The 24,146-nt window shown below is 38.2% G+C and overlaps 1 protein-coding gene across 12 annotated transcripts in view; it reads right to left on the bottom strand.

The window, feature by feature from the left end:
* Window positions 1-24,146, bottom strand: part of ANK3 (ankyrin 3, node of Ranvier (ankyrin G)) — a 307,389-nt gene that overhangs the window by 85,161 nt on the left and 198,082 nt on the right. For 11 of the 12 annotated variants that reach the window (XM_012723582.1, XM_012723586.1, XM_012723588.1 and 8 more), the window contains 2 exons: window positions 8,047-8,170; window positions 3,400-3,502 (listed from right to left, as the gene is read on the bottom strand). In XM_012723582.1, the coding sequence (XP_012579036.1) occupies window positions 3,400-3,502; window positions 8,047-8,170 (227 nt within the window). Of the gene's footprint in view, window positions 1-3,399; window positions 3,503-6,413; window positions 6,426-8,046; window positions 8,171-24,146 lie in introns of all 12 variants that reach the window. The other variant, XM_012723584.1, reaches the window with a different exon arrangement.

Below are 24,146 nucleotides of genomic sequence, written 5' to 3'. Positions count from 1 at the left end.
AGATATCTTGCCCTCCAAAAAAAAATGAAAAAACCCCAAGCCTTGTTTCCACTCATATACATTTTCAGAAGCATGTCTTTGATAGTATGTAAAACAGGGAGGTCTAGGATAACCTAATATCACAGCAAAAACAAATAACAACAGCAAAAAAACAAGTCTACTCTTGATTATCCAGCAGCGCACTAGTGGTTAGCAGACTGAGCTTGATGAGGGAATGGGAATGGGTTCACCCTTTCCAACCCCCTTTGAATCTCTGGCCCTCCCATCTGTGTTTCAGCCAGTACAAGTTTTAGAAACGTGGAGGGTAGGGCCCTGTGCTAATAATCCTGGGTCTCAATTGCATTTTAACTATGGTTAATATGCAAACTGATTAATCAGCAGTAGGATCATAAACAGGCAATTAGGGTTTGTGTGGTAAGTCTATCCTCAGCGAAAAAGAAAAGCAATGAAGAGCTAATTTTAATTTGTTTTCCACCTTTATTTGTCAAAACAACTTTAACTGGGCAGTGATTGGCAGTTTAATGGCTGTTAGGGCAGTCATGTATATTTGTTTAGGAATTTGAAATGTTTTAAGACTTCTTGCATGTTGGCAGACAAAACCAAGACAATGGTGAAGCTCCATCTTGAAATTCATAAATAGATTTAGAAGCTCACTAGACATGAGCTAGTAATTTTTTTGTCACTTAATTCTAATAGAAAGTGTTTGAATGTACTTCTGAAGTAAACACTTCTCGTAGTTTTGCACAGAGTAACTAGATTCCTTTTGAGGAATTAGCTTTTTCTCTCTTCTGTAATAAATGAGACACCGGGGACTTAAAAAGTTAACAAACTTCTTTCAGAATTTGTTTTTTCCTTTCTCCCAACTTTGTATTTTTAAATAACAAAACTGTTATTTGGAAACAAGGAACAAAAATAAAGGGGTTTAAGAGAGATCACTGTTCTTGTGTTTGTCTTTTTTAACAAAACATTTTTATTTATAACTCAATGTCAACAGTATGAACTAAGTGCCAAAACACTTTTAAGTACTAAATGTAACTCTTGAAAAAAGTATTTGGATTTAAAATAGAAAGCATTCAAATTCCAAGTTTTTATTTTGCAGGTGTTCATACAAATAAAGTTGGAAACACTGTAAGGACAGACATTCCACCCAGCTCCAACAGTCTGCCTTATTAGCATGGCCCCCCTCTCTTTCTCAGCACACCGTGTGCCCCTCACCCCTTTCAGGCTGAATTGTTTGAAAACAACTCCCTTAATGACTGCTTCATTCCTGAAAATTTTAGCATCATATCCTAGAATAGGTAATCTCCTGTGTAGCCTTAATGCTGTTATCACTGCTCAAAAACCTTAATAATTTCCTAATAGCATAGCCAACATTGTCAAACACCCCCTGATGTCCCAAATATGTCTTAATGCAGTTCATATTTTTTGTAAATCTCTGCTGAATTGATGGTGGGCTGTTGAGGCCATGAGTAATGCAAAATAGTAATGCAAAATGTTCCTCAACAGGCTAGTTCTGAGAGGAATGCCTGTCAGACCACAGGATATTCAGTAACCATTCAAGGAAACAGCTTCCTCCTTTGATAGTTAAGATTCATTTGTAAAGGTTTCAGAATCCTATGCTCTCCTTTCTGCTGACTAGTCTATGAAAGGGTATGTGACATCCACAGAGGTGTTTTTGAAATGGGAATAACAAACTGAGCAAAAGAAGATCAATTTTCCCTCTAAGTTCTCCTTAGCTTTCATTTCTTTTTGCACATCCTTCCTGCTGTATAAATTTTGCCCTCTACTCTACCTGAGGAAGCAGGTTTTAGTACTGCTAACAGGAAGTGGTGTGAGAACCGTCACAAGCCTTTTTGTAGCTGAGCACCATTCCAGACACTTATGTTTTAATTTAAGGTTGCTGTGCAGAGAGGTGGGAGGTGAAGAATTCTGTAATGACAATGGCACTGATGGGGTCATGACCTTGGTGAAAGTGATGGTGTTGTCATGGTGATGATGGTAATAGTGGCCCCAATATAACCATATATAGATTATATAAATGGAGTCTCTCTTCATCTACAATTCTGTAAGTTTTATAGGGTATTCTTAAGGCCTAAAGAATATTAGGCATTTGTACACATAAAAGTTTTATCAATATATCCACTAACATATCATTTGAATTAGGGACATAAGAAACTCAGGATTACCAAACTAGTAATGATTACAACCAGCCAAACAGAGTTCTTCATGATACCTTAACTAGGACCTGGGCAGTATCTCACACCCAAGAGCGTCATTTTTTGAGACAACACTTTTTCTAGTGCTAACACACACCTAAACTACAACATGGCTATTGTACCTGTAATTCTGCAAAGGGATTTTTTGTCTGCCAAAACACTGAATAGTCACTGTATTCACCTCTAAAAATCCTACTTGCTCACAGTGTTCTAGAGATTGCAAAATAATGAAATATTTATTACAATTCATATGAAGCACAATGCTTATCTGTGCGTATACTTCAAGATGTGTGGGAACCCCAAAGGTCTGACTACCTGCTGCTCCACCTCCGACTTGGTGATAAGTACAACCACTTAGTCATCTGCTCTAATCCACCTTCTATTTTGTGCTGAACAAGTCTAGACTGATCCCACCAATGATTTATGTTGCTTAAATATTATAAGTCACCTTCAAGGTTCTAGATACCTAGAAGGTGTTGGCCCACCTTCTATGGGCCAACAGTTTTATCCATCTTAAAAGCTCCATGACACACACTTAAAGCCAGGTGTTTTTTCTCCAAAATCGTGAACCCTCCTGATCCCATAGGCAGAGAATTATTTTGTCGAGAGTTCCCCTATGAGGCTAATATCTATTCAACCACAAGTTTTAGAAAGAAGCAACCACATGCACCAAAAGATGCCAGCAGAGATTCCAGAAGAAGGCAAAATCCTATCATATTTTGGGAAAGCCCGTCATAGCCTTTCTCAAGGATTTCAGACGAAGGGGTCAAAACAGGACCAATCTAATCTGTACCCGCTAAAAACAAGTTTAGCAAATTCCAACTTGAATACATTGCTTATTAAGCAAAAATCATACACTCATGTGGCTAATGATAGTCACATTAGCTGCCAGTTATTTTTCATTGGAAAACGTTGAAAAACATTTGACCTAAGAATGAGAAACATACCCATGTCTTCCTAGGACTTTTTGAGTGCCTCTTTGTGGAATTTTAGAGACTCACTTGCAGAAGAGAGGGATGTTTATATTTATGGTACTGTGGATTTTTTCTTTAGGGATAAATTCGATTTAAAAATGCAAACTCAAACATGCAGAAATAAAGTGTTTGTCATGAAACAAAGAGTTTGATTCAACCACAAAAATGAAGGTTTAACAATCAAAGAGTATTTTAAAAAGAATGTTTACCTGTTCTTTGGATGGCACAAGGAGTTCTTCAATCATCATGCTGTCTCGCGCATAGGAGCTTCTGTTCAAAGTGTAAGACCTATCCGAACTGAAGGAGCGAAGGCTGTTGTATTTACAGTTAACCATTCAAGAGTGGTTGATGATGATGAGATGAATAAAAGAAAATTAATGCATGCAAATTTAAGACCAGGCAAGATGGCTAAAAATATTAACAAAAGTTGTTCATGAAAAGACACTATCACAAATAAAATTCCTTCCTCATGTCTAAGGAAATTGCTTATGTTTTGACAATCAATCATTGTGTTGGGTTTACAGTTTGGCCCATTAGTGTGAAATCTGTGAGAAAGTAAAATGCGTGAGAACTTTGGGCGTCTCATTTATGACACTTGAACAAATATGACCATTGGGAAGCAGATGAATCTAGAAAATTTGATGGTTTTATGAGATTTTTCTGTAAGACCTTATCTTAGCATCTTCTTTCTGGTCCCTCTCAGCCTGGCTGGCACCACTGAGTGGAATTCTATCTGCTGTAAAGGGGTCTTTTTATAAGTTGAACCTAATTCAGAGCTCTGGTATATAGGTGCTACTCATGGAAAATAACCAAGAAATAAGTAGTGTGATGAATATACCAGTTTTTGCCATGCTTCTTGAATTTGAAAAATCCAAATTCCATGCATGGATATTTTTCTGTTATTATTCTACTCTTTCTTCCTTGTACCTTCTACTGTTTTCCATTTTAGCCTCTTTAGAATCCTATAGACAGTCCCTAATTTTCTCAGAGTTCAAGTCTGTTGATGTCCTGAATTGACACTCACCTTGTGACAACAGAGGAAACAACTATCAGAGAATGGTTCTGCCCTTGTATCTGGGATCCCTGAGTCTGACATAGGACACACAGGCTGATGAGGATAGAAGCTAACCAGAGCCTTAGCAGACACCTTGTGATTCTTCAGAAACACAGAGAATGGAGGCTTGTAGGAGCTGCTAGAAGGCTAGCTCCCACTCACCTCCTTAGCTCACCTGGGAGGGAGGTTGTCACGAAGTAGCTTTTTACTATCTCCTGTTTAGAATGAGGTGTGAGGTTTCTACCCCAACCTCCGTGGCACAGAACTGAAGAATCTGAAACTGCTTAGCTACTATCTAGAATAGGATCCTTGGCAGTGGGGCATCCCATAACTGGTGTGGTAGCTACAATGTCCCTACTGTTTTGGCACCCTCCTTTTTTTTGGTGCAGGGAGCAAGAACCATGGTTAGTAGCCATATATGACTGCCCTTGTAAGTAAACGTATCTGTCTGTTATCCCTACCCAGTAGAATCAGTCAGACGCAGGCCTTGGCATGGCTTGGTATGTACTTGACAGAAAAAGAGTAAAACAGTGGTAAATATGAAAAATAAGAAGTGACTCCTGCTTTGCACAAAATGATTTCTTTCCCCCACTGTCTACTATACTAAAAATCACCCCAAAGTGGGTTTTCTTACATCAGCTCAGGGGCCTCTACTGTTCTGTGTCCACATAAATGGGGAGGAACATTCTTCTACGATGAGAGCCATAGCTGTCATCGTAATATCAGAAATATATTTGACCCAAAATAACTGCCCTACAGAGTGATCTTTTGGGTATTCAACAAATATTTAAGTGACTATTATGAGCAAGTCACAGTATTAGAAACTGGATATAAAAGACAAAGTCTTAAAAATGAGCAACAGCTCTCTAGAAGGGCTTACCTCCACAGCACAAGAGCTTCACCTTAGGTGAACAACCACATGAGCCCTAATTCTTCCTTTTTCCTAAATCAGTTACAAAATTTTCTTCTGTTACTCTTGTTTCTGGCCCTTTCCATTCTCTCAAATACAATATGTGCTGCTCTCCAACTTAGCAATATTCAATTGAAATTTCTGCAATGACGAACGTGTTCTCAGTTTGCACTGCCTGATTCAGTGGTCACACGGCACTACTTAGCGCCTGAAGGGTGGCCAGTGAGAGGAAAGAATTCACTTCAGTTTTAACCAATTTTAATTTAAATAGTTTGATGAAGTAGGTTGCCAGACAAAGCAACTTCACAATATATGTAGCAAGGTTCTGTTCTGTCCAAGGTATTTACGGAATTGGAGAAATAATGGGAAGCTCCACTCTTCACTGGACATTCACTACTTTAAATCATAGTGCCCACAGCATATGTTAATATGGTGGTCCTGAGAATGGTTTTATTGTAAACGTGGACTTACACTAACCTTCAGTTTTTAAGCATATCGAAGGTTTGTTGATGCTCTTTCAAGGGCCTCTCTTTCTTTTAACTTATAGATAGTACCATCTACAGAACAGAGCCAGAGTTGGGGAGCCATCAACTAGAAGGTTTAAAGATGGCTTTGTTTTACATAGATCTAAAGTTCCTCCTCCAGATTTTTCCTGACCAACTTACATTAGGCAGATGGAGTCCATTAAACCCATCAAGCTTCACTCTAAATCCTAATACACTGAAGTACTAAAATTAGAGATTATTTGCATGAGGATCTGGAAAGCATTAAATTTCTTTTAACTAACAACTAAATTGCTTTAACTAAGGTCAACTATATTATTTGTAGCCATCAGTACACCCAAAGTGTTAAATACAGTAAGTGTTAGAAAAACACATGCCTCAAAATTCTGAAGTTATACTCACAGACCTAGCACAACTTAAATAAAACAGCCACCAGCAAACAAAGAGCCCTTCAAGTTAACGCTTTTTCTCAAACCAGTGAAATTTCTCCAGTTATTTCATGCATTATATAAACTTTAACAGAAAGAAATATTTCAAGTGTTCAATTTTGTATAAATAACATTTCTGATCAGACGTTTAGTTACTTGCTAATTTTCTCAGAATTGCAAACTGATATTCTAAAGCTAGGCAGAAATAAAAAAAAAGAAAGCACAGCACAGCACAGCACAGCACAGCACAATGCTGAAGAAAATAAATATGAGAAAATGAATCAGGGCAGGGAAGAGAAACACTTGTCAAAGAACCATATCTTCTTACCTGATCTTGGGACTATTTTAAAGTATTTTTAGAAAAAAACAGGAGAAGTAGGAGGCCAAAAATTCAGACAGGGGGAAAAAGAAAAAATGTTATGGTTGCATGAATTACACACTTAATGTTTTCCTTTTTAAATGTTACACTCAGAATATTGTATTTGGTAATGATACAATACTTTAAAACCATATGTCTTAATAGATTTTTAAAAATATTTTCCTCTGAGCATAACATGAGTTGCCAATGTGAAACAAAATGAGTTACATATAAAAGCGACACAGAATAAAGATGCAATCAAAATTAGAACTGTAAGAGCCTTAGAACTGACTTGAGAAAAAAATTTGAGAAAATATTCTGATTTTATATTTCACTGGATATACTAGCTGCCTCCATTTTCTGCAAACAAATCAAATAACTGATTTATAAAATGTGTCTCCCACATGTTATCAGAAGTAGAGAAACCAACTTGTTATTAGATTAAAAAATCAACTTAAATATCTAAGTAGAAATTTCCTTGTTATCCTTTAATATACTGTAGATTTTGCTACTGTGATTACCTGAAATATTGCATGTTTTGAGAAGTTATTACCCTTTCTTAATGATGATACCTGTTACAGTAAGTTTGTAAATTTTTTTATAAATAAATTTATCAATCAAAAATTCTACTAAGTTACATGAGGTTTCAAATTCTGTTAGAAAAATACTAACTGGTAGAAAAATCAGTTCCATATCTAAACTGCCTACCACCAATGATGCTGAGAATAAACTCCCAGGTTTACTTGTGGGAAGTACCATTTACTATTAGACAATGAAACTTTTTACAACAATTCCTTAAACTATAGGAAAATGTCCCCAGGGCTCTGGCTTAGGAGGTTTAATTATTAGCTTCAAAATAACTTGACAGTCAGCAAACATGATGTTAACCCAAGCAGGGAAAAGAAGTCCCTGTCCAAGTTCTGGACAAGGTCCTGTTTCTTTCAGCTGCCAACCTGATAGATTCAAGCCAAGATTTTCCATTTACAAAAATTTTACACTTCAATCTTAAGGACTGAAATTTGCCACCACTCCTGTCTCTGACTTTTGCTAAGAAACTGCTACAGTCCTAACATGTTTCTTGTCAACAAACTAATGGAATGATTTCAGTAGATACTCAAACATTTGGTAGACAATGTTAATAAACACTAAGTTTTTTTCAAGAAAGAATGTTCTCTTTTAAGTGTCAGCCATGACTTAGTTTTTCAGTAATGATGAGATACAGAAAGCAATTAATACAAACATTTTTTTTACTTATTGGAAACTAAGATTTTTCTTTTAATATAGAACAAAATGTCACTTTGTTACAGGTCACCCAGATTGGTTCTCCTAGTTTTGTCAGTGTTTTTTGCTACTATGCTTGAAGCATGACTGGAAGGTGGGAGGATAAAAAAACAAACGATTAACATGTTAAATCACATTAAATTAAGGCCTGAAAAACCACAAAAGAAAATCGGAGAGCATGGATACTGGCACTGAGAACATTTTACCAAATTTACATCCTCATCCAAAGAGCACATTCTGGGATAATGTGAAAAATGGAAATGACTTGGTTTGTGACAAATCATGGTTGTTTTAAATTAGCTTTGAAACAACAATGAAATACCTGGCAGAACGTGCCCCCAGACTAAAGCCCATGTAGCCCTCTGCAGGCAGAGAATCATCACCCAGTTCCTTAAGATCTTGTGGCCCGAGGTATTTGTCAGTGTCCCCTGTCATTGCATCTTCACCTGTAGATGTACAAAGCAAAGCAAAATCAGAAGCTTCCCTTACGACAGTGCAGTTAGAGAGAAAACCTCTCCGGCCAGTAGCAAATCACTCATTTTCTTATATTCCTTTCCCCTAGGCTCTGGATAATATTTGTAACTGCCGTTTAGAAGGAAAAACATATAGGGAAAAGTTAGGTGGTAATTTCAAGAGTAAAAAAAAAAAAAGCTCCAGATTGTTAAATCCCAATTAAAATCATTTCCCTACTACCTCCTTCCTCACCCTCAACCCCCAGCTGACTAGCAAGGTGTATCTTTTATGCCAGTTAGATGTCCTCACCTCGCCCATGATGAGCATAGCTTGTTTGAATGGACATGGTTAGCAAAATAGGAGCCACTTCATTCCTTTTCTTGAAATGGTGTGTGGGAAGGGGATAGACTTTTTTAATGGTCTTCAAAAGCACACAGGATATTTCAGTTTGTGGTTGTGTAAGAAAGCAGCATGCTATTTACCTGAAGATATAACTGCTCAGTCGAGGAACTGTGGAACATATCGTTTTGGAAGTGTTTCTAACCCTATCAAATTCACAGCCGTGCCAGCTGCACCAGTTTTCACAGGCTATTTGGAAAGCAACTCTACCTTCCATAGAGATGGAAAGGAAATGTCAGCAATTTGAAAGGACTATACAAGTTGCTCTTGAACTCTCAATACAAAGAGTTAATTACATAAAATATTTTTATGAGCTACATAGGCATAACATGACCTCACATGGAAAAACCACATTCCAGGAGTGACAGGGCAGGTTTGTATGATGCCTGTGTCTCTGGGGTGGTTCCCATCCTCTCGCCATGTAGCACAGTCTGTGGAAAAGTTTCTTCTACACACAGGCAAACTCCAGCTTTCATTCTTTCTGGACACAAGCTTGGCTTCGTGAAGAGACCTCCAGAGGCCGTATGCTATATTTTCTCAAAGGTAAAGTGATTCATCTGTCCCAGCTGTATTTTCCAATTCCTTCATTTAGTACTGTTTATAATTTCCATTCATTTAAACTCAGGAAACCACAAGAACTCAACTTATAAACTACCAATCAAGTCTAAAAATACACTGTCAACTACTGTTTTTACAAATGTTAAAACTAAACAGATCCATTTTTGACTGCTACCAAAACCAAGAGATTATTTTAAGTAACTGTTTACAGCTGGGCTATTTCACATACACTGGATAAAAAACAAAACAGCACACACCAAGTACAACTTAAAGAAAGATCTTACTCTGTAGTAAAGCCATTTCCACCAGGCTGGGTTGAGCAAATGTTTTTCTGATGTTCCAGGAATTCCTTAGGCAGTGATTCAGAATCTACCTTCCAATTAGCCCCAACAAGCCAACCCCTGTGTGGTATCCACGTTCTTCACCACCACGGCTGAGCTTCTCTCAGCATCTTCGGCTCCTCTAGGCAACTGAGCAATTATACATCTTTTCCCACTCCTCAGAGTTCAAAGATTTTCAATATTTTCAAACCCCCCCCCCAAAAAATAAACAACAAAAAAGAAAACCTGGCAATACTTAATTGAGATTAAAATCCTTTTGATCACTCCGCAGACATCCTTTTAAAGCTCCTTCTGATTGGATTAAAAACTTCTCTGGCAAGCCTCTAGCAGGACAGAATGGTGACATAAATGCAAGCCCTTGAGTTATTTGTATGTAAATATGAGGACTGGTCCGGTGTAGACTTTCAGTAATTTGATACCAGTGACCGGTGCCTAACTGGATAACTGAGACAGCCTTAAATGTAGAGAGCCCCAGCCAGAGAGGTGCAGCCTTTCAGGAGGCGGTGACACTTCTCCAATATGAATGAAGAAAGGGCTGAGCCAGGTAGAGGAAAAATAGGAGGGGAAAACAAAGAGGTGGCCAGGAGGGAGTGGCAGGGAGCTCCAGGCAAACTTTCAACTTTGTTCTCTGCTGGGAACACCGGGTTATTTATGGTCTCTGTCAGGTGGAAGGGGGGGGGGAGGGAGAGCTGAGTGAGGGCCTGCCCTTGAGTTGAGGTTGTGAAACTGTGGGGTAGAAAGAAGAGGCAAGGATTCTTATAGCTCTCCAAAAAGCATGGAAAATATACAAATCACTGCAGTTTTTATCAAGTTTGAAAAACGGAGCAAAAGCTGGGGGGTGGGAGGGGCAAAAAAAAAAAACAAAAAACAACCCTAAAGGATGTTGTACTTTATTTTTTGGCACAAGTTCTTCAACTCTTTAATACAAAAGGAACTGACTGATTCTTTCTCCTTGAGAAGAAAGAGACCGACGTCTGGGGAGCTGGGTTGGCTGGAGCATCTGTCTTTGCAGTTCGAATAGGAAGCAGTGCTGCTGGAGGCTTCTGTCACTTTACTGTTACATACTTTCCCTCTCTCTGGGACTCCTGGCCTGCCTTCTCAGCTGCTCCACCCTGTTTATGTTGGCAGTGGAGGAAAAAACTAGCAGGATTTCTGCATCCTTCATCTGGGTACACTGGAGAGGCAATTTCAATGGCTTTCCCCAGAATAGCTGGAGAAATAGGCTAGTTTAAGTAAAGGGTTTTGAAGTTATCTTGTAACTGATTAACAGCATTTTTAAATAATTGTGCATCTGTTTCTTGGATTGTTACCGAAACATACCACACTTCTTCGAGTCTGCAGAACAGATGAAGTGGGACACTGACTTGCTATTCTAGACAAATATGTAAATCAATACATAAATACCTTATTCATTATTAAGAGGATATAATAACCGGTGTTTTAATTTGATCAGCCTAATGATGATCAACATTGTAAAGGGAAGCCACTTATAAAACCCAATTCCTATTGAAAAATACTTTGAATCAAAATATTAGTTTCCAACTCTGTAAAAAATGGAATAAGTTGTAGTTAGAAAGGAAACTATTCCTGAAAGTTCAACTGTTTTCCCCATCTGCATTTAAAATCCAGACTAACAAAACCTTATTCAAAGATGTTCACAATGCCAATGTCCTGACAAGGACTGCAAATGACTACTGTCTGCTTGACTCGCTGGTCAGCCTCCCTCTGGCTACTTTCCACACCTATCCTGCCCTTCTGTTATACAGAATTATCTAAGTTCCTAGAATTTCTTAAACACATTAGACTTTGAGCAACTACATAGGGTATACTCTCTTGATGGAAGCTTTACCCCTCTCCTTCACCTGAATAACTTATCCAATCGGCTTTTTCAAAAACTCTTCCAATATGCCACTCACCATCTTAAGCTAGGTGTTCCTTACTTTTAATTACCATAGTGTATTGATAGTAAAGTGTATCTGCTCCCAGTCTCCACACTTAGACTTACCTAGAGAGGAACCATCAGTTCCCTGGCACTGGGGGATTGTGAGTTCCTCATAAGTATTTTTTAGAATTCATGTCTACTTTTTCTTAAAACAGGTTGGTGTTTTTGCTTTATACCCCATCAATTTGCCAAGTAACTGCACTTTTTTAACATCTCAAGCCTTAAAACAGGTGTACAATAAGATTTCAGTAAATGTATGTTTTTAGTCTTCTTTGCTCATTCTTCTTAAACATCAAAAACTTCATCAGGGGAAGTCAATAGAAATTAAAGAAATCTGACTACCACAAGATTATCATGCTATAAAGAAGCACAAGATAGACAAAGAGGCTGTATGGTGAGAGAAACCAGTGAGTCCTCAGCTATCCCAGCCATCCTTGCAGAGGTGAGAGACCTTTGGATGAGGTGGTATCTTGGCCAACCTGCATGTTGTTTCTGCATCTACTGCTATCTGCCTGTAATCTCACAAAGGATCCCAAGAAGCCTGCTGAGCCTAATTAACATACATAACTATGGGAGATTATGTTAAGCCACTGGATTTAGAGGTAGCTTGTAACACTGTAATAAGTAGCCCACATGGAAAGGAATGAGAAATGACAAGGTCCAAAGATCCAAGAGGTCATACACTAGTTGTCTTCTGCATCATTCATGATTTACAGTTAGCTCTATGGTATGTTGTATGATTATTGTAGACGTCTAGGAGAAGTAGGAAATGCTACTAGAAATATCCTTACCTACTTATGGTTGACTTTATACCTTTCAAAACTATGAGAACAGATGTTCTTATTGTTAAAGCATCAAAACCCAAATCTACCTTGATTACACTATTAACCAAATACTAAAAGATGTTCAGAGGCATTTCACTTCAATCTTTCAACTATCTCTATTTTCTTATTCTCCTATCATAGCAATATAAAGAGATTTCTTATGCCACAATCAACCATTCTAAGATCCATAAATTTTGTCTAGGTGGAAAGATTACAAAAATAGAATCAGGAACACAGGAGAAAGAGAGAATATATTAAACCATTATCAAAACTGTACCAACATGACATAGCTACGGCCTCATTCCTTTTTAGATTCTTAGTCAATGTCCAGTGTCAGTACTGTAGAATAGATATCATTCAACTTCCTTGCAATCTTTCAATATTCTCAATAATCGTATTTTTCATATAAGAAAATAGTTCTTGGCCCAAAAAGTTTTTTTTCCCCGATTTATGAGTTCTTTTCTCTTTTTACTTTTTATTTATTTTTGTATGCATTTTTCTAGTCTTTTCTACCTTAAGAATATCACCAAGCACTATTTTTGTTGCTTTCTCAGCAATTGAACTTGTTTTCCCATCTGGTTGGAGACTAGAATCATGAAGTTCCTTAAGGCAATTTTACTGAATAATATTGTCAGAAATGCTGCTCAGAAGTATTTAATTCCTCTGCTGTGAAATGCAAAATCTACTCAAACTGTATTTGGTATCATTATAAAAGTTTAAATAAATAGTATAAAATACCTCCCAGTGAATAATAGTAATAAACCTCCAAATTACATGGGACTAAAAATGATTTAGAAATAAACAGGAATATTGTCTTTACACTCTAGTGATTAACTAAGACCTGATTTCTTAATCTCATAGGCAAACAGTTAATGATTGGAGGTTGAGATATTTAAATTTACTGTTTCTTGTTCTGAAAAACATTTATTTTTTGATTATCACATTATCAAAGAAAGGAAAATAAAACTATTAAGAAAAGTGACTACTTGACCATTTGTATTTTACATCATAAAAGAGCAGGATGATATCACATAATTAAATCATCTCTAGTATTTATTGAGCACGTGATATGTTCTAGGCGCTGTTATTACTTTATCATGTTACAGTGTATATTGCTTTATAAGTCTCAGAAAAATCTTATAAAACAGAATTATCTCTATTTCAAGATACAGAAAACCAGCTCACAGTGGTAAAGTAACTAATTCAAGGTCACTTAGAATATGGCCAAGCTTGGTTTCAAAATAAGTTAGCTTGACTACGGAGCCCTACTTTTAACTACAACATTAAGCAGTCTATAGAAAACTTAGAATAATCATGAATCAATACTACAAGAGATCTAGTATGTTCCATATCCAGTGAGCAAAACAGTATCTGGCACATAGCAATTGCTCAATAAATGTGTAGAAGAATGAAATTTCAGTGATTGCCTTTGGAGATGGCAACTATACAGCTGGAGCCAGGAGGAGGATAAAGACTTACTTTTCAATGTAAACTCTGCCAAGTTGGGAATTTTATACCATGTGCATTTTATATCATGTGCATCACCTATTCAAAAAATGAATAAAATTAACAAAATAAAACAAAACAAACACAGGGCCGTAGATAAGTCATATAGGCTGTATGTTCCACACACCAACAGAGAGCTGACAAAATGGAGAAGAAACTCAACACTTTATGATAGTTGACCTTACTTGCCTCTTTAGAACTGCAACAGAAAAAATGAAATAACAATTCAGAAAGGAGATGATGCATATTCTTAATGTATTTCTGGGTAACTTGCCATGTTCTAAAGCAATGACTCTCAACCTGTAGAATGCATCAGAATCACCTTAAAATTTGCATTTTTAACAAATTCTCAAGTGACTCTGAAACCATGCATTGAGAACTACTGGTATAAAGGAGCCTTATTCAATGGTGTATTAACTCTATAGAATCAAATACCTTCCTGGTGGCAGTCACTAGAATTTAAATATCAGGTTTGGCAACTGAATTCAATTAATCACATACATTGTTTCTCAAATTTCAATTTTTTATTTGTATCATCTGTGAACTTTGTAAATGGTGGTCCTGATCCCGTATGTCTAGAGTGGCCCTGAGATTCTGCATGCAAAACAAGTAGCCAGGTGACCGGAGTCTATACTCTGAGTACTGGAAAGCAGGGTCCTAGGCTAGGACCTAAGTGATAAAGTATTTTCATAGCTCACACATCTAGTTAGAGTGAGTCAGAGCTAGAATGCCATGCAGTCAGCCTGCAGAAACAAAGCTCTTAACAATCACACCACAATACAGAAGATGTAAAATAGAGATTACGAAGTATTACAAAAGATCAAAGAGAGTATCACTATTTGATTGAATAAATTTGGTGGGTAGTGAATAAAGAATGTGTGAAAAAGCTAGGTAGAGTGGAGTAAAATTGCGAATTGGCTACTGGCCATTCCCAGACATAGGATGTAGCTTGAGAGAGAAAGAATGGGAATACTCCAAGAATAGCAAGCAACCAGGGTCACTGAAGTCACAGGCAACTGAGTTGTAGGAAGTATGTTGGCTAGGCCATATTTTTTGAGTACTTGAAATTGGATTACAGAATAACATTTCATCCAAATGACAAGCACCATACTATGTGGCCAAAAGTGCAATTACTCTGTTGACCCACTTTTTTTTACTGTAATTTTTTTTTCTTGTGGTAACAATGGTTTGCAACACTACATATGATGTAGGGTTATAGGCTCATACCTCTTTGGATGTTACCACACCACATCTACCAACACCATTTTATTTTTCAACTGAAGACAAACTCTGAAAGCTCTCCACTAACCTCTCATGTTCTCCTTCCTTAATTCTAATCCTATAGCAGGAAGCAGCATACAAAGACAAAAAAGGGATTAATATTTACTGAGTATTTACTACATGCTGGTTACTGTTAGAAAAGCTTCTCTATAGTAAGTCTATGTGGTATTATCAACTTTTGGGGATAAGAACACTAAGACTTAGCTTTTATAATTGAAGTTTGGAAGAAGGGACAAAAGAATCCAGATAACTCTGAAGAGAAATTGTTTCCCATAAACTCAAAATCTTAATGAAAAGATGTGTATTTCTCCTATGTTCAGATATCACATATTTAATATGGTGAATCTGATAAATTACATTTGCTAATATTTTTCCCCCTAACCCTCCAACATTTGTATTCTTAGAAAAAGCAAAGCAGCTGAAGTAGGAAGGGAATATTATGACCCCCATCTGCTCAAACTGTTGTAACAGGGTGGCCCCCAGGGAAAGGGGAAGGTTATAGTTTTCTGTCCCACCCAAGGGAAGTTGGAGCTCAGCACAGAGTAGAGAAAGGCTGGAGAAGAGACTTGAGAAAGGAGAAGGCAGCAGAGCCAGAAGGAGACCAGGGGCAGGCACAAACAGAGACATGTGAAGAAGTTGCTCTTGCTTTTTAAAGGTCCTGGATGGGTTAAGATAGCTGTGAATGAGAGGCCTGTGGGGAGGTTAATGATGGCAGTTTTGATTTCAATTTGGATTTGCTCTTTTCCTCCCAGACTTGTCTGGCCCTTTCTGCCCCTCCCCAATGCGTCCCCTCCAGAAGGTGCCTTAGGCCTGTGGCAGACTCTCAGGCCTCAGGGTCCCTGTTGCAGGGCCCTGAGCTGCCCTGTTTGGCTGGGCACTGACACTGGAAGGGATGGGTAACTTCGGGTGCTTGATTTGGAAACTTTATTCTTCCCCTTTTCTGGACTGCACACTAATTGTATTAAAGTTTCTTCCTATTAAAGGTCTTATACACTAGAATATATTTCGTCTTAATGTGGTAGATGGCAGAACCTGTTTAAAGTAAGCAGGTTTGGGCGTTCTAGGATGCCCCTCTCCCTGCTCTGTAACATAATTTAGTTTTGAAAGTCTAATTCTATTCTAGATTTACACTACTGGTAATGGTAAAGTTAACACACAATTTCATATTTGTACATGTCAGATTTTGCTTTGGACTTTGGAGTAAGAGCTTGTATTGAGCAAGATTTCCTGTGAATATTCTGAGAGACTAAGAAAACAAAGGAGGTAATATGCACATGGTGGGACTGTGCGAGCTACAGCAGTGAGTGTGTGAGTGTGTGAGAGTGTGTGTGTGTCAGCTGGAGGATCAGAAGGTGCTATAGCCCAGCCCAGTGCTCTTGAAGCTTCTGGGATGGCCACATACTGAGAGAGACTGCTGAGTCCAAACCGAAGGTAAAGAATGGAGTGGACTCTGTCTAGTACCCTCATTCTCCACCTATACCCCTCTCCCCCCACACCTCTCCCTCAGTAAAAAGCAGATGTGTGACGGTCCCTTTAATGCTTCGGTTCGTAGCACCTTCTGGGAAGCTACAGTGGTGCTTTCAAAACACAAGTACAGACATGCAGTATTTGCTTGTTTTCCTTCTCAAAATATGTGAAAACAATGGGGAAAAATTGAGAAAAATGGTTATATGAGCAATAGATAAGAAGGTAGTTTTTTTTTAGTAGCTTTTTTTAAATTATTACAAAAGTTTATTTTTACATCATTTTGCATATTTTTTTTCCATCTCGATTGTAATCCCCGCGGGTTTCCCATCACCAAATCACCCGTGTGCCACCACCATAGTCCCGTGCATTTCCCTCCCTCCCCCCCCCCCATTTTTGATCCCATTCCCCACTCCACCCCCACAAAATGTCTCTGGTATATGGTTGTTCATTATTTTTGTTATTTTCTCGCCTGGTCCATTATACTCTTGCTATGAGTGAAACCATCCGGTATTTTTCTTTCTCTTTCTGGCTTATCTCACTAAGCATGATCTTTTTATAAGAAGGTAGTTTTAAGAATATCAAAGAGGTTTGAGTCATTTTAAGGGATTTGGTACCTCAATGGGAAGCCATCATTGCCCCCCCCACCTCATCCCCCCCTCTTTCCCTGGCTCTAGGTGCTCACAAGATCCTGGCTTCATAGAGAACGAAACCAATCACACATGAGTGGCAATGTTTGCACAATTCTTAACCTTGAGCAAATTGCTATTATCCCATCGAACAAATGACTGCTCAGGCTGATTTTTTTTTTAAAGAGTACAAAGTCAATTTCACTCTTTACTCTTAAACAGATATACTTATTTTTAAAACCTGTCTAGAAGTTTACTGCTCCTTCATCTAGGCTAGATATAGTTTCTGAAGTAAGCATGCATGACTCAGAGCTGGAACTTTTCCAGATGTAGCAATGCAAAACGTCCCCAATGATCTTAGTTGGGTTAATAAACAAACCCATCCCAGAAAGGAAGGCAGATTAAGAGTCTTTCAATCAAAGAGGTAAACAAAGAAAATGTTGGGACAGACACGACATTCCCCATGCCCCATATTCTTAACAGTTACTCCTATAACTAGGAAATCCCCCTTCATTCATCTAAGCAAGATTAGCTATTATAATGACTAATTCAAAAGATCACCCAAGAGTAAAGATAGAATGCAGGTAAGAAAGGCGTACAAGATCACTTCAACTGGCCTCACGGTCTTGTAAAGAATAAGTAAATAAATTACTAGCCTTCTGCTAGTTCATAAAATCCATGCTAGGGCCCTCCCTGGTGGTGCAGTGGGTTAAAGCACAGCACTAAGAATCTAAAGTACTTCAGCATTAGTTTGAACCCCGCCTCCCCCTTAGGTGATCCACATGGCGCAGCAGACCTCTCCTGACGTGCCCGCTGCTTTCCTCAGCAGTGTACCTTGTTGATCTGCCTGTTCTGTTCCCCACTTTGTCTCTGGTGAATCCACTCATTGCTCTTGCACCTCTGGCCTGTACCCCAGTTCTGTATGCACAAATAAATAAATCTTTAAAAAAAATAAATCCACACTAAAGTTTTGATAATTATGGAGAAATTAGGTGGTTAAGATGGCTAATAAGATGGCATTATCATGCCAATTGCCTTTTCTATTTACTCACTGTTTGCTTCTCATCCAACTTCAACTTCAAATCCAGACTTCCTTAGTCTCAACTCTTCATTATTTAGGTATTTAAGGGCCATTCATACAGAACAGAATATGTGGGCCTCCCCAGGATGTCAAGGACCTACAGGACCGTATATACTAGTGAGCAACATTTTGGCCTTTTCTTTATATTATCCCCAAATTGCCTTTTATGGTGTATGTGTAAATACCTGTTTATTGGCTTGTTCTATATTCCTGACGAGGAAGATGTGTATATACAATGTAAAGACAGGTGGGGCCAACTGTCAGTTTTATCTTCACTCAGTGCTAGTCCTGTCGGTCAGTCCTCCTCTTAAGTGACAACTTCCCCTGGTTCCTTAACCTCGTTTGTTCCCAGCTCTCTGCCCACCACCACACTTCCCCTCACCCATTCATTTTCAATGCTGACGGTTCACTTCTCTTTAGTAAGGATTCTAGTGTGAGAGGGACAAGGCTATGTTAGTTGGGTTAGACCCTGCAGCAGATCAGATTTCTTTGGGACATGAGCAGGAATCAAAATATTTTTGTGGGGCCTCCAGGTGGCCTAAGGATTAAGTCTCAGCTCTATCCCCACTAAAGCTTGAGTTTGATCCCCTGCCAGGGAATTAACACACATGGCACGGCAGACCTCTCCTGCTTTGCCTGCTGCTCCCCTTGGTAGTGTATTTCAGTAGATCTGCCCATTCTGCCTCTGATGAAACCTCTCAACAAACCCCCTTGTCCTGCCCTTACACCTCTAGCTTACACCAGTTACTCTACATGCACGCGCGCACGCATGTGCATGTACACACACACAATGTAGAATATTTTTGGGTGTAGCTACAGTGGCATGGGAGCTGCTAGAGTTACCAGGGACATTGCCTGAGCTCATGTGGCTGGATCTTCCCAGGGAAGTTTCTCTTATACCTTCTGTAAGAACTCACTCTTCTGGTTTTCTCTCTTCATTATCATTTTCTCTTCCTTAAATGACAGTATGCCCAGATCTTTCTAGACCCTTTTCTCTTCCTTTTCAGGCCCTGTCCTTACTGAGGCCCTTACTGAGGACGCAGACCTTGTTGGTGCAGCTCCTCCCTGGAATCCCAAGTTTCCTTCTGTGATACTTTGACTAAAATGTTTTCTGAACTTGCAACAATTCTTTGCAATCCCCACCCCTCTACCCTATCCCAAAATATCAGCTTGTAGGGGCCCTCCCTGGTGGCACAGCGTTAAAGTGCAGCACTGAGAAGCTAAAGCCACTTCCACATGAGTTCAATCCCTGCCTGCCCCAGAGGAGACCACATGGCTCGGCAGACCTCTCTTGCCCGCCCGCTGCTTCCCTCAGCAGTGTACTTCCTCAGTCTGCCTGTTCTGCTCCCCGCTCTGTCTCTGGTGAATCCTCTCACCCCCCATCCTCTGGCCTGTACACCAGCTCAGTATGCCTAATAAATCTTTAAAAAAAACCAATCAGTTTGCCAAATTCTTTTTCTCAATGTTTCCTTCTTTTAGTCTTTAGTAAAATGTTGATCTTCTGAATTTCCTGGTTGCTTTTATCTGTTTTTCTCTGACAGGTCATATAGAGTAGAAAGTCAAAGTAAAATATCTAAATTCAAGTTCTCCTTCCTTCACTACGTGAACCTGAACAAATCTTAACTTCTCTGAGCCTCAGATTCTGTAAATTAAATTTGTACCTATAAAACTTTAAGGCTTTCAATTAGGACTAACTGTAAATTAGGGTAATAATTCTATCATTAATGCTCTCAACAGTTTTGGAGAAAAGTAAGAATAAACAAGTAACAAATATTTATTGAACTCTTCAGGTTATATATTTAATATATGATCTCATTTAAAATTTATAAAAATCTGACAGTTGTGAGCACTTACCTAATTATCAGGCAACATTAATGTTAGAGTAGAGATTAAGGATAGAAGTTTGAACCTAGACCCCTGCTGAGGTCTTTGCTGGAACTGATTTTCCTCATCTATGATATGGGGATACCAGGACTCTGACGTCGAGGTCACTCCGAGTTGAGTGACACAATGATAAAATGCCGCTCAATGCCTTGCCCACAGAAAGGTTATAGTAAACCATAAATACCTTGCTGGTGATGCTGACTGTTCATTTATAAGAGAGAGCAGACACACAAGCAATTGTGGTTATTCCAGCAGATGTATTCACCCATCCATGATGGCTGGCATGTGTATGTCCTAATAGCTAAGACAGATATAAAGACAATTTTGCTCCCCTGGAGCTAAGAGTCTAGTTTGAAAGAAAATAAGCAAAAGGTACCATAGGTCTGTGGGCAAGTTTTACTGCCACAAGGCTGTGCCCATGGTTTAGGTTTTGCCTGTGCTGTCCTGCTACAAAGGCTGAGCCGAGGACTTGGGACAGGGACCATATGGCCTCAACATTTGGAAATATTTGCCACTGGTCCTCTATAAAAAACATTTGATCCTTATTGAAATAAATTGAAAGGAGCAATAGAAGGAATCAGAGTGTGGTACTGAGAGGATGCAAGGAGGTAGCTAGGCGCCATCGCACACAGATTTATCAACCACAGAAAAGGGCCTCAATTTTGTGTTAATTCCCCTGGGAAGTTTTTGTTCTACTTTGTACTTGTACTATTTTGCAGACATACTGATTTTAAGTGTGTGCATGGAGGATGCATTTATAAGATGACACAGATGACTCTATAGAATGTAAGTACACATGTTACAAACTGCTATAAAATAAGCACCATCTAAGTTAAGAAATCCAATGGCAGCATCTCATAAGTCTCCCATATCCTCATACTAGTCATAGCCTCCTCCACCCTTAATCACTTTCTTTATGACGTTGTTTCCACTGCTATACTTTTTTATAGCCTCATTATCTAATTTTATAATCTTACTTAGAGTTACCTAGTTCTGATGAACTCTGCCATCTTTGCATAACCTGCAAGACAACTACATTTCTAGGTCGATACTCTACAGGAACGCACATGCGTGTGCCAGGAAGTATATTAGGAGTATATCGCCAGGCTAGAGACAATATACACTATCATTAAGAGCAGAGTGGATAAATTAATTATGGCATAGGCATAGAGTACTCTAGAGAAATGAAATACAATGACTATGATCATAAATTCTTAACAAAACAACATAAGTGAATCTTAAAAATATAACTAAATTTTGGAGGTTTTTCTGCTGTAAAGTGCTATCAGTAATGATCCAATTTATCTGTCTTTTAAAACTTGCTGTGAATGATGTTCAGAAAGCTGCCATCTGTGGGGAAAAATAGAAGTGGAAATCTATAAAGAGGCTCAGAATGCTTAATGGAACCAGATAAAGAAACATTAACATTTTCTTTATTGCACCTGCTCTTGGAACCTGTGAAACTATCCTTTCCTTTAACCTTTCTTTACTGACCAAAGACATAATGTGTGCCAGGCAGTGTACTAGGTTCTGGTGATACAACAGAAATTGAGTTTTAATCTCTGCTTCTGATATTTAGAAGGCATCATTTTGATTTTTTGCTGAGAGGTACATGAAATTATCTAGTGTCTATTTGAAATACCACCATGAGAAATATCAGGTGCAAGACTAGATATTATGATTTGAGCTATTTGTTAAATAATAAATTTCATGTGAAGGACAATTTCTGTCTGACAACAACCATCTTCTTGGACCACCTAGGGATTAGTCTCCAAGGTGCCTGTCCAAATCTAATAATTTAATAATAGTCTGATTTATTAGTATGATTAGGAAATTAGAATAGGAGGCATTTAACAAAAGAAGATCTAATAGGTATTTTCCTTAATATTCAACTTCATGGTGCTCAGAGAAATTTCTCCTACTTTTTTGAGTTTTCAAATTGTGCTAAATTCTACTTACTTTTTCCTAATTGAGAATATACTGATATTTATTAAAAATACGTTCTGTCAATTCTTAAACATCAATTAAAAATGCCAATATTTACTTTATTTGGATTTGTATCTTGGTCTACATATCTCCTTTGTCAAGATGGACAGAGAAAGCTATATTTCTGTTGCATCTTCCCCAAATTCTTCAAAAAAATCCATTATTATTACTGGTGGTAGTATATGATAGCTCTCTTTTCTCTAAACACACATTATTTTTTAGGGTTTTTTTGTGTGCATATATGTACACACACATATATACATGCATATACATACACACATACATATAGCAGCCTTTTGCATAATGTCATTTCATTCAACATCCTTATAACATTGATGAGAAAAGAAAAATCAATTCCTGGCTGGGCTAATATCCGTGTGGAGTTTTTATGTTCTTTCCATGTCTTGTCCCAGTCTGTGTGTGTATGTGTATGCACTCATACATGCTCTGCAATGGAAGGACATCCTGTGCGGGGCTGCTTCCTCCCTTGTGCCCAAGCTGGTGAACAAGTGACCCGACTACTTGCAGCCTTGAACTGGGATAAGCAGGTTGGAAAGTGAAGAGATACAAACGATTGTTTAATTTTAGCAGTATTTTGGATCTTTATTCATTAGTTTGGTGATTTTTTTGTGACCAGAAGTATGTTATAGGACCTTAACTCTTATTTCTATCAATTGGTTACATTATACAGCATTTTGCTTAAAGTTGCAGTTTCCAAAAACCTGTCACTGAGGACTTACTGCAAAAAAAAAAAAAAAAAAAAAAAAAAAAGACCAGGTTGGAGTAGTTATGAAAGAGAAGATCTTTGCATGCAGACTCTCAGGTTTGTGCTCTTGTCCTGTCCTGCCACTAATCTGGCTGGGCAAGTCACTCAACATTTATTTAGGCTTTGCTTCCTCAGCAGCATGGAGAGCATAAGCTACCAGTCCCTGATCCAGTCTTTCAGTTCTCTAAAATCTACATTTTAATTTGCTATGGCTTCCATCAGCCACTCAATTTGGCACCAAGATGAGTAAGCATGACTCTCCTCACTCAGATCTCTCTAATGAAATCTTAATGTTTTGTCATGTCTCAATCCTACAACATTTTAGAACTATTTCTACCACACGTGACCCTAGCGGCTCACTTTTTTTTCTTAGTACCCAGCATTTGCATTTGTTCCTGAAAGAGACTTTACAGCCTTATCAAATTGGTAAGTAGCTAAGAATTAGATCATTCTTCACAACAAGTTTTCTCTCACTCAGAGCAGCTTTATGGTTTTGACTTTTCATGGTTTAATTCTATACCTATTATGTCCCATCCATAGTTCTTTAAATCTGTGATAAGCCAACCACTAAAATTCTGCAATTAACAGTTTAAATTTATAGGAATTTATGATTTAGATGAGTGCTACATCAAAGCCAGCTATGAAATCTCCTGTAAGGGGGAACTAACTAAAGACAACTTGAATCTTAATCTCGATTTTCTTTGTTCTTTTGACAAAGAAAAGTCCTCAGTGACAGGTTTTTATATGCAACTTCTGTTGACAGACAAATTCCAGACAGAGGGGAAATGGTCTGAAAAATCAGAATTTCCATGCTAACTTTTATTATGACCTCCCTTTTTCGTACTATCAAAATATTCTAAGCAACCATCAACCTGCAACCGGATTGCCTTAGCCTCATATAGCGCTGCCTGGCTCAGGTGAGCAAGCGCTGCCCCAAGACAGAAAATTCCTCTTGAAAGTGAAAATAATGTTACAACTGGCTGATTAATAAAAGCAATTACAACAAAATCAATATTGTAAGACAAGGCAGTACTAGAATGTTAAAAAATAATTAAAAGTTCTTTTACTGCCCAGATGAAAACCCAAATCTTATCATTCTACTCTCTTACTTATGCTTTTATTGCTCAGACTTTAAATGAGGAATCTTACTATCTCCCTTAGTGATTTATCTACCAGAAAACTCCTCCACCCTAGTCTTCGACTTTACCTTACCCTCTTTCACAACGTCACCTTGGGCCGCGACCTTACTTTGTCCTTTCACATTTCCAGCCCAGCCTCCACCCTAGTCCTCGACTTTACTTTACCCTA

The sequence above is a fragment of the Condylura cristata genome, unplaced genomic scaffold (assembly GCF_000260355.1).
Source record: "Condylura cristata isolate star-nosed mole 26May11 unplaced genomic scaffold, ConCri1.0 scaffold00011, whole genome shotgun sequence".
NCBI classification, from domain to species: Eukaryota; Metazoa; Chordata; class Mammalia; order Eulipotyphla; family Talpidae; genus Condylura; species Condylura cristata.
The sequence above is the reverse complement of the archived record's forward strand: the minus strand, read 5'-3'. Positions and strand labels throughout refer to the sequence as shown.